The following is a 12,869-nucleotide window of genomic DNA, read 5'->3' on the forward strand; positions in this document are numbered from 1 at the left end:
GGAGGGTGATGCTTGGGAGTCAGCAGGCCAGGCCGTGAGGGAAGGTGGGAAGGAGAAAGCGGGGTTGAGATGGGTTTTGAAGGGTGGATACCAGCTCTGGGTAGAGTGGGACGGGGAGATGTTCCATTCCGTCAGCAAAGTTTTACTTAACTCAGAAGAACCTGCCCCAGCGCTGCCCCCGACCCCAGCTCCCAGTTACCAGATATGCAAGCACCAAGGTATAATGTCAGCGCAGGGGCCGAGGGAAGCATGGCTGGGGGAAGGGGATCCAGACAACCATCTTGGCCCAGTTTGAGACGTCAGAAGAGATCTCTGTAGAGGTGGGGCTGAGCCGGGAGAATCCCCAAGGGGATGAGGAGGAAGCCGCTCCCACTGCTCGCTGACCAACTGAGGCAGGAGCCAGGCCTTCCAGCACTTGTCCATTTCCACGAAGCCCTGGGGTGGGGCTGTGCAGAGGCCACTACAGGCAAAGGGGCTGGCAGAACCAAAGCCTTCCCCCCTCCCTTTTTTGGGCCATACCCGGTGATGCTCAGAAGTTCCTCCTGGCTCTGCACTCAGGAATTACTTCTGGTGGGGCTTGGGGGAGTATACGAGACCCTGAGGATCAAACCTGGGTCAGCCACATTCAAGGCAAGCACCATGCTGGCCGTGCTCCAGCCCCCAGAACTGGAGCACTCGAAGCGGGAAGAACAACGTTTCCCTCTCTTCCACCCACCTCTTCTAAGGGCGCCTCTTTCAGGGTGTCTCTGCTCCCAGGGGCATCTCCACTCGCCTCCACACGTGGGGACTTGGTTCTCACGGGGCTTCACTTTAAAAGAAGCCAGCCGCTGAGCCCCAGGAAGCTGCTCTGTGGATAGATCCTGGGGTCAGGTACCCGAGTCTATGCCTTCTGGCGCCATCACCACTGCCCCCAGCTCCACAGTCTGGCCCACAGACCCCTGGGCACCATCACTTACAGAGGAATTGCGACCCTGTCTGATCACTGAGTCTCCAACACTGACAGGAACGGAAGAAGAGAGAGAGGACCAGCTCTGACCCTGTGGTGGAGCGCCAGTACCTCGGGGAGGGCATTTGTCTTGCATGTAGTGGCCCTGGGCTCTATCCCCAGCATCCATGGTGACCACCCAGTACCGCCAGGAATAATTCCTGAGCCTTGCTGGGTGTGGCCCAAAATACAAAACAACAACCCAAAAAGAGCTCTAAGGTCCACTTTTAGGGGTCCCCAGGAACCAGTGTGCATTTGTAGCCGCCAAGGAGGGGGGCCCCAGGCCCAGCACCCTTGTGAGGGGACTAGCAGTGTGAACCGAAGGGACCCTTGATTCTCCGCCCCCCCCCCCCACAGGCTATCGACATGGGGGGGAGGGCGTGAGAAGACAGACGGGTGCTTATTCCCTACTCGATGCCACGCCCCACAGGTCAGATGGTGCCCCTCTCCCCTTTCCTTCTTGTTCTGAGCCCAAAAACCTTGGTTGCCCCATCGGGTGATGGGGAAAAGAAGGCACAGGGTCATGGCCACAGCCCAGGCTGAGCCCTGTAGGCTCTCGGATGAAGGTTCCAGCAGTCAGCCAAGAACTATGATGCTGCGGGTACTTCTCCATGAAGGGGGAAAGCCCCTTCCCAGCCTGCCTTGGGGAGCAGAATGGCCTAGAGGCTGCAAACTGGAGTCTCAGGCACCCGGAGGAGTGAGTGACCCGCCCAACCGCTTACTAATCATGCTGCTCTGGGCTCATTTTGTAACCTTTTCATGCCTTAACTTCCCTGATGGTAAAATGGGAACAATAATAATAATAATAATAGCTATTTTGTAAAGTTGTCGTGATTATTACATCAATACGGTACAAAGCATGGGGAACAAAGTGGGACCATAATCTGCAGGGCTTGGGGGGCACACGATCTCCTCAGCGCCTGTCTCTAAGAACAGGCATAAAGAGGTTTCAAAAACAAGGGGCTTTGTAAGAGCGCGGTGTGCCTTGCACGCAGCCAACCTGGATTCCATCCCTGGCATCCCATATGGTCCCCCCAGCACTGCCAGGAGTGAGTCCTGAGTGCAGAGCCAGGAGTAAGCCCTCAGCATTGCAGGTGTGACCCCAAGACAAAAACAAAACAGAAAATAAACGCATTGTACCAATTTCCTTTCCTCCCTCACTCCCTCACTTGAAAGGCGGCCCAAGAAACAAAAAGCTCAGAACACTTTTTGAAAACAAGAGCCCGAATCTCTGGGCCCCATCTGTTCTCCTGAGAAGGAAAGAACCATTTAGTGCACACCCATCTTTGGGACTTCAAGTACTGCTTGGGGAGGCTGAGTTCCTCCCCCCTCCAGCCTCTTTCCTTTAGTCTCTTCCCCACCAACCACCTTCCCCTCCTCACGCTCACCCGGAGCACACTTGGGGTGGGGGTGGGTTGTCGGGACTTCCCCTGGGGACATCTGCTTGTTGGGGTGAGACACACGGGGACGGGGATGGGGCATGTGGGGGTGGAGTGTGGTGGGGATGGGGGCCCTAGCCAGCTGAAAGGGGTCCAGGCTGGGTCTTAACGGTACTCCAGCAGGAGGGGAGAGGCCCAGGGTGTTGCTGGTACGAGAGCCGCGCAGGCAAACCCGGGCAGCGGATAGAGGGAAGGATGGAAGGACTGAGCCCTGAAGTGAGGCTGGAGGACGCTAAATGCCACAGGGACGCCTGCGGTGACCGTGACTGGAGACTGCAACACACTCTCACAGAATCCTCATGATGTCACCTACGGTGGGAGCAGAAACAGATATGCCGCGGGACTTGCCAAGGTCCCACGCAACCTCCTTCATCCCACCCTGCCCTCCGTTCCCTTCTGCATCCGGCTTCCTTTGTGGTTTAGACCCCAGGAAAGGCGTGACAAGAGACAGCCAAGTGCTCAGCAACCGCAGCTCTCAAGGCCCGGGTAGCTGGGATACGAGGGGTATCAAGCAGCTGAGTGGGAGCAGGGAGGTCGGCTTGTGGGAGGGAGGGGGTGTCCGTCCTTGGCCCGTCTGTCCTCCTAGTTGCTGACAGCAGGGACCTTGTGGCGGGAGCAGCATCTTGGACTAAGAGGACCAGGTGCTTTCCACAGCTCATGGGACAAACCCTGAAAGTGGACCTGGTCTCCCATCACTGCCGTCGGGGCTGAACCTGGACTCTCTTTTGAGAGAGAGGTGAGTGTATAGAGTCCGGAGCGATAGCACAGTGGGGAGGGCATTTGCCTTGCACACGGATGACCCAGGCACCCCATATGGTCCCTGAAGCACCGCCAGGAGTGATCCCTGAGTGCAGAGGTAGGAGTAAGCTCTGAGCACTGCTAAAAACCAATAATAAACAAACAAAAACAAGGTTTGGAGACACCGTGGGGGCTTCCTGAAAGAGTGGCCCCGAAGCAGCTTCCAAGCAACTGGGTAGGTGGGTTTCCGAAGGGATAAGAGTTTTCTAGAAACCTAGCCTTAGGACAGTGAGGCAAGCTGCTGGGGTCTGCAGAGTGGAGACATGAGGGGCCCAGCAAGTGGGTGAGTAAGGGGGAGTGGACGTGGGGAGGAAAGGAGAAAGAAGCGTCCCTGGGGGCCAACCTTGGGAAGGTGCTGTTGGCACCTGGGGTACTGGCTGTTGGTCACTAAGGCAGGGTAAGGCCAAGGGTGGGGGCGCCCAGGAGTGTTGGGAGAACCCCTCTCCAATCAGGGAAGGCCAGCGGACATTGGCTCTGTCCTAGCCAGCTCCACCCTCCCGCCTTCATTTGTTCAACAATTATTATTTTGTGCTGGGTCCACACCGTCCCGAGAGTAGTGGGGGCTACAGCAAAGAGACACACAGTTCATCCAGGAAGCGTTTATTGAACCCCTGCTGTATGCCAGTCCTCAGACCCCTAGCCATGGGTCTCTCCCTACCCTCTGAGAGCTCTTAGGCTGATAGAGGACAATAATAATCTAAAACAAAACAAAACAACAACAGCAAACTGTACACCTGAATCTTTACAGCTCCCTGGAACATAAGGGGGTTGGAGGTGAGGGGCGGGATCTGGAGACTCTCTTTAATTAGACAAGAAGTAGAGGAGAAATGTCCAGAAAATGGGCTGGAGCGATAGCCCAGCAGGTAGGGCATCTGCCTTGCACGCAGCAGACCCAGGTTCGATTCCCAGCATCCCCTATGGTCCCCTGAGCACCTCCAGGAGTAATTCCTGAGTGCAGAGCCAGGAATGACCCCTGTGCATTGCCGGGTGTGACCCAGAAAGCAAAAAAAAAAAAGACAGAAGAGAAGCATGGAGCATTTTTTGCTTGTTTGTTTTGGGTTACACCTGGCAGTGCTCAGGGATCACTCCTAGCATGTGGGATTCCGGGGCTTAAACACAGGTCGGCCGCATGCAAGACAAAAGCCCTACCCGCTGTACTATTGCTCCAGCCCCCCAAGCTTGACGATGGGAGAAGGTTTCTCTGCTGAGGCGCTCTGAAGGCACAGCTAGCTCAGCGGGGAGGGCCTCACTGATTGGCGCTTGGAACACTACCCTCCCTTTCCTTGAGCTCCCAGCTAGTAAAATAGTGACAATTCTGGCTCTCGGCCACTAGGGGAATTGAACAGAAAAATCAGGGCAGAATGTTCACAAACTACCAGCAGTATCCTAACCCAGAAGCAGCAGAGGGAAGGGGTACACACTGGTATGATCCATAAACAAAGGAGGGGGCTGACCCCGCGGCCTCCGTGCAGGTTTTCTGTGCTCTACCTGTGCCCCTGGACGCCCGCACGGACCCTGGAGCACAGCTGATCTGCAAACAGCCAAATGCCCCTCAGCATGTGCGTGGGTGACACGCTGTAACGCCCACACAGCCAGCACCCGCCACACAGATAAAAGTGAGCACCCTAGTGTTAAGTAAGGACCCGAGATACAGCACAGCGGGTAGGGCGCTTGCCTTGCATGTGGTCTACCTGGGTTTGATCCCAACACCTCCTGAGCGTGCCAGGAGTGATCCCTGAGTGCAGAGTCAGGAGTAAGCCTGAGCACCATTGGATGTGACCCGAACACAAGCATAAAACCAAACAAACATAAGGTTTCGTAGAAAGAATTCCAGGGACTGGGGTTGGAGGAGAATACAGGCGTTCAGACACTTGATTTGCGTGTGACTGCAGCGGTTGTAACCCCAGCTTGAATCCCTGGCACCACATAAGGCCCCCTGGGCATCACCAGGGATGACTCATGAGCACAAAGCTAGGAATATCCCAGGAGCACCGCAGGGTATGGCCGGACCTCCCTCTTCCCCCAAATAACCACAGCTTCCCCACGAGTTGGAAGAAAATTCCAGAGAAGCCAGCCTGACTTCCAACAGGCAGAGAGAGAGGTGCCCGTGCAGAAGCTTGGAACTGTACCCCTTTCATTTCCAGTGAGGCGGTGATTTCCCCAAGGGCCCAGAGCCCGGCACAGGGGAGAGAGGCCCTCTCTGGGCCTGGCTGAGCTCTCTCCCTCCCTCAGTTTCCCTGTGTGGCGGGACAGGCGGGATGATTGTTGGAGGCAGAGACTAGGTTGACGTGAGGAACTTAGAGGGGCTAGTGGAACTTAAAGGGGAGCCTTCTCCTGACAGCCACTTCCCACAACCCAAGGGCGGGGGGTAGCACGCAGGCTGTGGGGGCCTGGCTGGACCCTCCCTGTTGCTCATGCGATGGCTGGACAGTCCCTGTGTGTCACCCACCCCATGCCCCTCCAGATTCAGCCTCCTCCCATCGCACTGCCTGCCTCACCTGGCCCAGACCAATGCTCTTGGGTTGAAGGAAGTTGAGTCAGACCAGCTCTCTTCTGTGAGGAAAGAGAATGCTGGGGGAGCAAAGGCAAGGGAAACACCCTTCTTCAGCAGTGACTGGGGCAGAGAAAGTTGTGAGGAGGAGCTTGAGGTGTGCAGCTGCCCAGAAACGTGAGCTTGAGTCACAGCAGGAGCTGCAGTGCCCTGACCCAGGCAGTGGTGGAAGTCAGCTCTTTGGGACTGACACAGGAGCAACAGAATCACCCTCCAAGGTTGATTCAAGAATTAAACTGTCCTCGGGTCTGGACTGATAGTACGGCGGGTAGGGCGTTTGCCTTGCACGTGGCCGACCCGGGTTCGATCCCCAGCATCCCATATGGTCCCCGAGCACCGCCAGGGGTAATTCCTGAGTGCAGAGCCAGGAGTAACCCCTGTGCATCACCGGGTATGACCCAAAAGAAAAAAAAAAAGAATTAAACTGTCTTTCAGAAAGCAATCCTGGGCTGCAGAGATAGTATAGTGGATAGGACACTTGCCTTGAAGGATCTCCTGCACTGCATATGAGTCCTGCCAGGATCCCAGAGCACAGAGCCAGGAGTAGCTCCTGAGGGAGTAACACCCACCCTGCAACCAAGATGTAATACAACAATAAAAAAAAAAAGCAGTGTTACCCATACAGCCATACTCTAAATGACCACTCCTACATTCAGGTGTGTGGGAGTTAGCCTGGCTTGAGTCGGAGCTGCTTGAAGGGGCCCACACCTTTCCTGCCTGCAGGATATGATGTGATTTTGGATTTCGGTGATAAGTTGGGGGAGAGAGAGTGGGATGGAGGGAGGGAAGGAAGGAGAGAGAAAGACAGAGGGAGAGACAGAGAGAGATCTAATGAAGTACTTTGGTCAGCTCAGGGGCCACACCTAGCAGGGATTCAGTGCGCCTTATGGGTGTCAGAGATTGAACCCAGGTCAGTAAGGCAAGTGCCCTACCTGCTGTACTATCAATCCAGCCCCGGCCCCAGGAAACGACTGATTGGAAATGAAGGAGTGAAGATTTCCAGCGATGTTCAGGGGTTACTCCTGGCTCCGTATTCAGGGATCCTTCCTGGCACCCACACTGTGGGGTGCGGGGAATCGAACCACGGTCGCAGCGTGCAAGACAAACCCCCTTCCCGGCTGCACTCCCGCTCCAGTCTTTTTACCGGTGCTGGGTTCCTGGGCTTGGGGGCGGTCGGTGAGAGTGAGTGAGCGAACCCAGCCGGGAGAGGGCGCAAGAACCGCGTGCCCGGGAGCGCGGGGGACCCGGGGCGGGCCGCAGGGGCGGAGTCCGAGGCGCGGGGCCGGCGGGGGCGGGGCCGTGGGCGGGGCCTCTGGCGCGGCGGGGGCCGGGGCCGGGGGCGTGGCCTGGGCGCCGTGCGCGCCCGCGGCTCCCTCCCGCTGGCGGCGGTCCCGCCCTTTTCCCCGGGCAGGTACCGTGCGTGTCTGCGTGTTCCTGAGTGTCGGCGTGTACCGGTGTGCAGGGTCCGCGGCTGCCATCGCGGGCGCTTGCGCGCGAGAGCAGCAGCGTCCCGTGCAGGGGCTCCGCCCGGCCCGCGAGTCGGGCGGTGGGGTGGGGGTGCTGGGGCTGAGCGCTTCCTGGGATCCGGCCGGGCCCCGGGGAGGCGTCTCGGCGCGCGGGGTCGCGGCTCTCGCCCCCGCGCTCCGGCGAGGCCCCTTTCTCAGCCCTTCGACTCCTCCCCGATTTCCTCCTCCCCCCCCCCCGCCCCTCCCGCGGTTCCCCGCCGAGCGCTCGCCCGGAGCCCACCCCCTCTTTGGGGCGCGAGGCCCCGCCCCCCGCCCCCTTTCCTCCGCCACAAAGTTTATTTGCAACAAAAGGGAGCGAGAGCGGCGCGCGGCCGAGCGGGAGGGAGCGGAGCGGAGCGGGCGCGGGCGGGCGGGCGCGGAGCCGGGGAGCCGGTGCTGGCTGGGACCCTGCCCGGGCCGGAGCGGGCCGCGATGCCGCGGGTCGCCCCGCGGGCCGCACTGGGGAGGGCGGGGCGGCGCGCGATGGAGCCCGAGACTTGAGCGGCGGCCGCGCCGTCGGGCGGGCCCGGGGCGCGGGGCTTCGCGGCGGGCCGGCGCGGGGGCGGGTGGGGGGGCTCGGCCGCGGCCGCGCGAGGCCGGCCCCCCCGGAGGGAGGGCGGCCGCCGCGATGGCGGACGGGGCGCCCCGGCCCCCGCTCGCCCGCAGCGTCTCCTTCAAGCTGCTGGAGCGCTGGAGCGGCGCGTCGGGGCCGCGGGAGGAGGCCCCCGACACGCCCGGGCCGCGGCGCCGCGCCGCGTGCCGGCCGCCGCCGTCCCGGCGCGTGTCCAAGCTGGCGTCGGGGCCCGCGCCGCGCAGCCTCTCGCCGTCCGTGCGCCAGCTCTCCCGGCGCTTCGACGGCCGCGTCTCCCCGGGGCCCGCCCAGGAGGCGGCCGAGGGCGCGGCGCGCGGGGCCTGGCCCAGCGTCACGGAGATGCGCAAGCTCTTCGGGGGCTCCCGGCGGCCCGCCGGGTCGCCCGGCCCGGACGGGGCGGCGTGGGAGCCCCCGGCCCGCGAGCCCCGCGAGCCGCGGCAGCCCCCTCCGCCCCCTCCGCGGACCTGCTTCCCCCTGGCGGGGCTGCGCGCGGCGCGGCCGCTGCCGGACCCGGGGACGGAGGGGAGGAGGTGGCGGCGGCAGCAGCAGCAGCAGCAGCAGCAGCAGGAGCGGGCGCAGCGTCCGGAGGATGGTTTACATTCTTGGCATAACTTCTCCCAACCGCAGGCCGGGGCCCGGGCCTCCTGCTCCTCCTCCTCCTGCTCCATCGCCTCCTCCTATCCTGTCAGCCGCAGCCGGCCTGCCAGCACCAGCGAGGAGGAAGTGGAGGGCCCGCCGCCGCCGCCGCCACCGCCGTCCGGGTCGCAGAGCCCGGCCCCCCGCGGCGACCCCTGCTCGGGCAGTGACGAGGACCGCGACGGTGAGCGCAGCCACCGCGGCGGAGGGAGGCCCGGAGCCAGGCCCGGAGGCTCCCCTTCGGATCAGGACTGTAGGCCGGACAGTTATGGGTTAAATCTGGGCGCCATGGACTCGGTAGGTGGTGTGGGGGTGCGGAGCCCTGAGCCCCCGGCCTCCCCCAGAGCCTCGGGTGGTGAGGAAGGCGCCCAGGAATGGGCCTCCGGCTCGCCTCCCTGTGGGCCATGTGCCCAGGAGGGACTTCGGCCCTTGTCGGACTCGGTCGGGGGAGCGTTCAGGGTGGCCAAAGTGAGTTTCCCCGCGTACCTGGCCAGCCCAGGGGGCTCCCGGGGCAGCAGCCGTTATTCCAGCACGGAGACGCTCAAGGATGAGGACTTGTGGGCCAGCCGGGGCTCAGGGGGCTGGGGCGTGTATCGGTCCCCTAGCTTTGGAGCCGGGGAAGGCCTCCTCCTGCGGGCCCAGGCTCGGACTCGCAGCAAAGGGCTGGTGGGCACCTCCAGGGTCCTGAGAGATGGTGGCCTGGAGCTGGACAAGAGCCGGCAGCGCAAGTCCCTGTCCAACCCAGACATCGCCTCCGAGACCCTCACACTGCTCAGCTTCCTGCGCTCGGACCTCTCCGAGCTGAGGGTCCGCAAGCCTGGGGGGCTGCCCGGGGACACCAGCAGCAGCCTCTCAGGTGGCAGAGCCTCACCAGCTGTAGGTAGCCCCGTGGGACCCCTGGGGCCCATCTCCCCGCCAGCGCCAGCATCCCCGGGTGGACGCCCCACCCTCAAGGACCTGACGGCCACCCTGCGGCGAGCTAAGTCCTTTACCTGCTCGGAGAAGCCCGTGGCCCACCGCATCCCCCGCACCAGTGCCCTGAAACCCAGCTCCTCTGAGCTCCTGCTGGCTGGCATGGGGGCCGAGGAGGACCCCCTGCCCCATATCATCCAGGACCAGTATGTGCAGGAAGCCCGGCAGGTGTTCGAGAAGATCCAGCGCATGGGTGCCCAACAGGACGAGGGCAGCGAGGCGCCCCTGGGGAGCCCGGATTGGGCCTCCGAGGGGACCCAGGGTCAGCGGTCTCAGGAGGAGCTCTCGGGCCCCGAGTCCAGCCTGACAGATGAGGGCATTGGGACTGACCCCGAGCCTCCCATTTCAGCCTTTTCCAGCTTGGGGAGCACGGGTGTGTGGCGACCTCTCTCCTCATCCTCAGCCCCACGGAACCACCATGGGCCTAGCGCTGAAGACGGTCTGGGGGCATGGGCCCTGGTATCCCCCGACGCCCCTCCCACACCGGGTGCCCTCCGCCGGAGACGCAAAGTCCCCCCTTCGGGTCCCGGTGGGACAGAACTGAGCAACGGGGAGGCTGGGGAGGCCTATAGGTCCCTCAGTGACCCCATACCCCAGCGCCACCGGGCAGCTGCCTCCGAGGAGGCCTCGGGATTCTCTGTGGACAGCAACCTGCTGGGTTCTCTGAGCCCCAAGACTGGGCTTCCAGTGGCCCCGGAGGTGGATGAGGGCTTGACCGGTGGCCACAGTGACTGGTCTGTGGGCAGTGAAGAGAGCAAGGGCTACCAGGAGGTCATTCAGAGCATCGTTCAGGGACCCAGTGCCTTGGGGCGAGTGGTGGACGATAGAGCAGCTGGCAAAGCCCCCAAGAAGAAATCTCTGAGTGACCCCAGCCGGCGTGGGGAGCTCGCTGGGCCGGAATTCAAGGGCCCTGGAGGGGAGCCCATCCGAGAGGTGGAGCCGGCACTGCCCCCGTCCAGCAGTGAGCCCCTCCTTGCTGAGCGGCCAGCGGAGCCCGAAGAGCCCAGTCCTGCCAGGGGCCGGGCACAGTCTGAGAGGGTGCTTGGGGCCCCGCCCGCCCCTGCCGCCACCCCTGGTGACTTCCACCTCGACCCTAAGCTGGCTGACGTCCTGTCCCCAAGGCTTCTCCGCCGCGGCTCCAAGAAGCGGCCAGCCCGGAGCAGTCATCAGGAGGTCCCGAGGGAGGGCCAGGACCACTCCGGCGGCCTCTCTCAGGCCCGACCCGGCTCCAAGCACGTCCGCCATGCCAGCGTGCCCGCCACCTTCATGCCCATCGTGGTGCCCGAGCCTCCCACTTCCACCGGCCCTCCGGTGGCCGTGCCAGAGCCCGTGGGCCGCCCGGCCAGAGCCCGCCCCATGGTACAGGTCCCCTCGCTGGAGGACGTCACGAAGCAGTACATGCTGACCCTCCACGCCGGGGAGACGCCCACACCCGTGGATGTGCCCACTTTGACTCCGGTTGTGCCGCCCTCTGCAGAGACCAAGCCCCCCGAGGCCACCCGGGCTCCGGACGAGCCCACCCCAGCCAGCAAGTGCTGCAGCAAGCCCCAAGTGGTGAGTTCTTTGGGGTGGGACTGGAGGAGGGCCTTGGGCACTGACCCTGGTGCCCCTGGAGTAAGCGCCCGCCTCTGAGGGCTCTTCTCTGGCCAAGGAGGTTCCAGGCGGGTTGTGAGAGTGTTAATGGCCTGGGGCGCCCATCTCTTCATGCCCCAGCGGCGACCGACTTTCAAAGCTAATCTTGCAAGGGGTTCTGGTCCGCTCCTAAGTGTTCTGGGTAATACTTCCAAAAGGTTCTTAATCTAGTCGCTGTTTGTCAGGGACAGGCCTCCACATTTCCTAAATGACTCTTGGTTACAAATACTCTAAGAGATGTGAGAGGGATAGAACTTTCTGGAACCATGCTGCCCTATTAGCCAGACCCCTTGTAGGCGATTTGGGTTTGGGTTCACGGATGACATGGGTTTGGGTCTTCTTCATGTGGCCTGAGTCTGGAAAATGTGGCAGAGCATGGGGAGGAGGGTTTATAGCTGAACTCAGGGATGAGCCTGGGGAGGAGGGTTCGTGACAGATCAGGGAGGAGGGTTCGTGGCTGACCTTGGGGAGGAGGGTTCGTGGCTGACCTTGGGGAGGAGGGTTCATGACTGAGCTGGGGAGGAGGGTTCGTGGCTGAGCCTGGGGAAGAGGGTGCGTGGATTGTGCTGTGGGAGCCGCACCTGGGCAGTTCCTCCCCTCCTAAGAGCCTGGGTTCACAAGTGAGGTGGTGCTGGGCTGGTTGGTGGGAGTCCGTGGAGTTGGGGCGTTCCTGGGGCCTGAGCTCTGTTGCTTCTTAGGATGGGCTCGGATGGGAATGCAGGGTCCCGAGGTGCTCCTGAAGCCCAGCCACCAGGACCTCTGGGGACATTGGCCACCTGTGTCCTGCCCTGGTACCTTCTCCCCCACTGCCCACCTCCTGGCTTCTCTTGAGGTGCTGTCGGCAAGACTCCATGCCCTGGAATATTAGCTCTTCTTTTTCGCTTGTTTACTTGTTTGGCTTTTGTTTGGGGGTCACACCCAGCAGTGCTCAAGGCTGCTCCTGGGCTCTCTGTGCTCAGGAATCACTCCTGGTGGGTTCAGGGGACTCTATGGGGTGCCAGGGATCGAACCTGGGTTGGCTGCTTGCAAAGCAAGTGCCCTCCCTGCTGTCGTGTACGTCCAGATCTGACCCAGAATCTTGCTCTTCCTGATTCCCCCTTCTCCCTCTGGCTGTAGCTGCCCCTGGAGTTTGGACCGTGGTTCTGCTGGTTTCTGGGCTCATGACTCCCTGGCGCCTAATGAGGTGCTGGGTTTTCGGGGACACGGGCTGTGCGTGGCTGGCCTGAGGCGACTCCAGCCCAGGAGCCTGGGTGGGAGCCGGGTTCATTTGTCAGCCTGGTCCCAGTGCTCTTGGGCCCATGCGGCCGCTCCCTTCTCTGCTCTGTTGTTGCCATCCCGGCCCCATCCCCGTGGCCCCCTGCCCCCAGTCTGGGCCTGTGTCCTGCACAGAGTCCACCGATGGGTCACTGTGGGAGAGGGGCCAGCCTGTATGTCCAGGGGAGCCCGTAGGACACCCCAGGGAGTGAGCAGGGGAGAGGGGGGTCCTCCATACTGCCGTGCCCTATCATTATCTCCTCTTCGTGCTCAGAAGGCTAAATTAGGGGTGAACCAAGCTCCTGGGGGAGTGTGGGGGGGGTGGGCCGCTTCTAAGAAAAGCCCTTGAGATGGGGGAGGAGGGGCGCGGCTGAATTTTGCTGAATCCAGCTCCCAACTCCCTTCTCCTCTGGACTGTCCGACCCCTGGGGACCTGTCTGCCCCAGCCTGGGCTGGACTCAGCCCTCCTCGCCCCTCCCCCCTGTTGGGGGCGGGGGGAGAACCT

The 12,869-nt window shown here is 62.1% G+C and overlaps 1 protein-coding gene across 1 annotated transcript in view; it reads left to right on the forward strand.

The window, feature by feature from the left end:
- Positions 1-7,862: 7,862 nt before the first annotated feature.
- ARHGEF17 (Rho guanine nucleotide exchange factor 17) overlaps positions 7,863-12,869 on the forward strand; it is a 55,361-nt gene continuing 50,354 nt past the window's right edge. The window contains exon 1 of the mRNA XM_056116006.1: positions 7,863-11,032. Coding sequence (XP_055971981.1) covers positions 7,907-11,032 — 3,126 coding nt within the window. The 5' untranslated portion in view covers positions 7,863-7,906. The remainder of the gene's footprint in view (positions 11,033-12,869) is intronic.

This window comes from Sorex fumeus, unplaced genomic scaffold, assembly GCF_029834395.1.
Source record: "Sorex fumeus unplaced genomic scaffold, SorFum_2.1 ptg000030l, whole genome shotgun sequence".
Classification (NCBI taxonomy): domain Eukaryota; kingdom Metazoa; phylum Chordata; class Mammalia; order Eulipotyphla; family Soricidae; genus Sorex; species Sorex fumeus.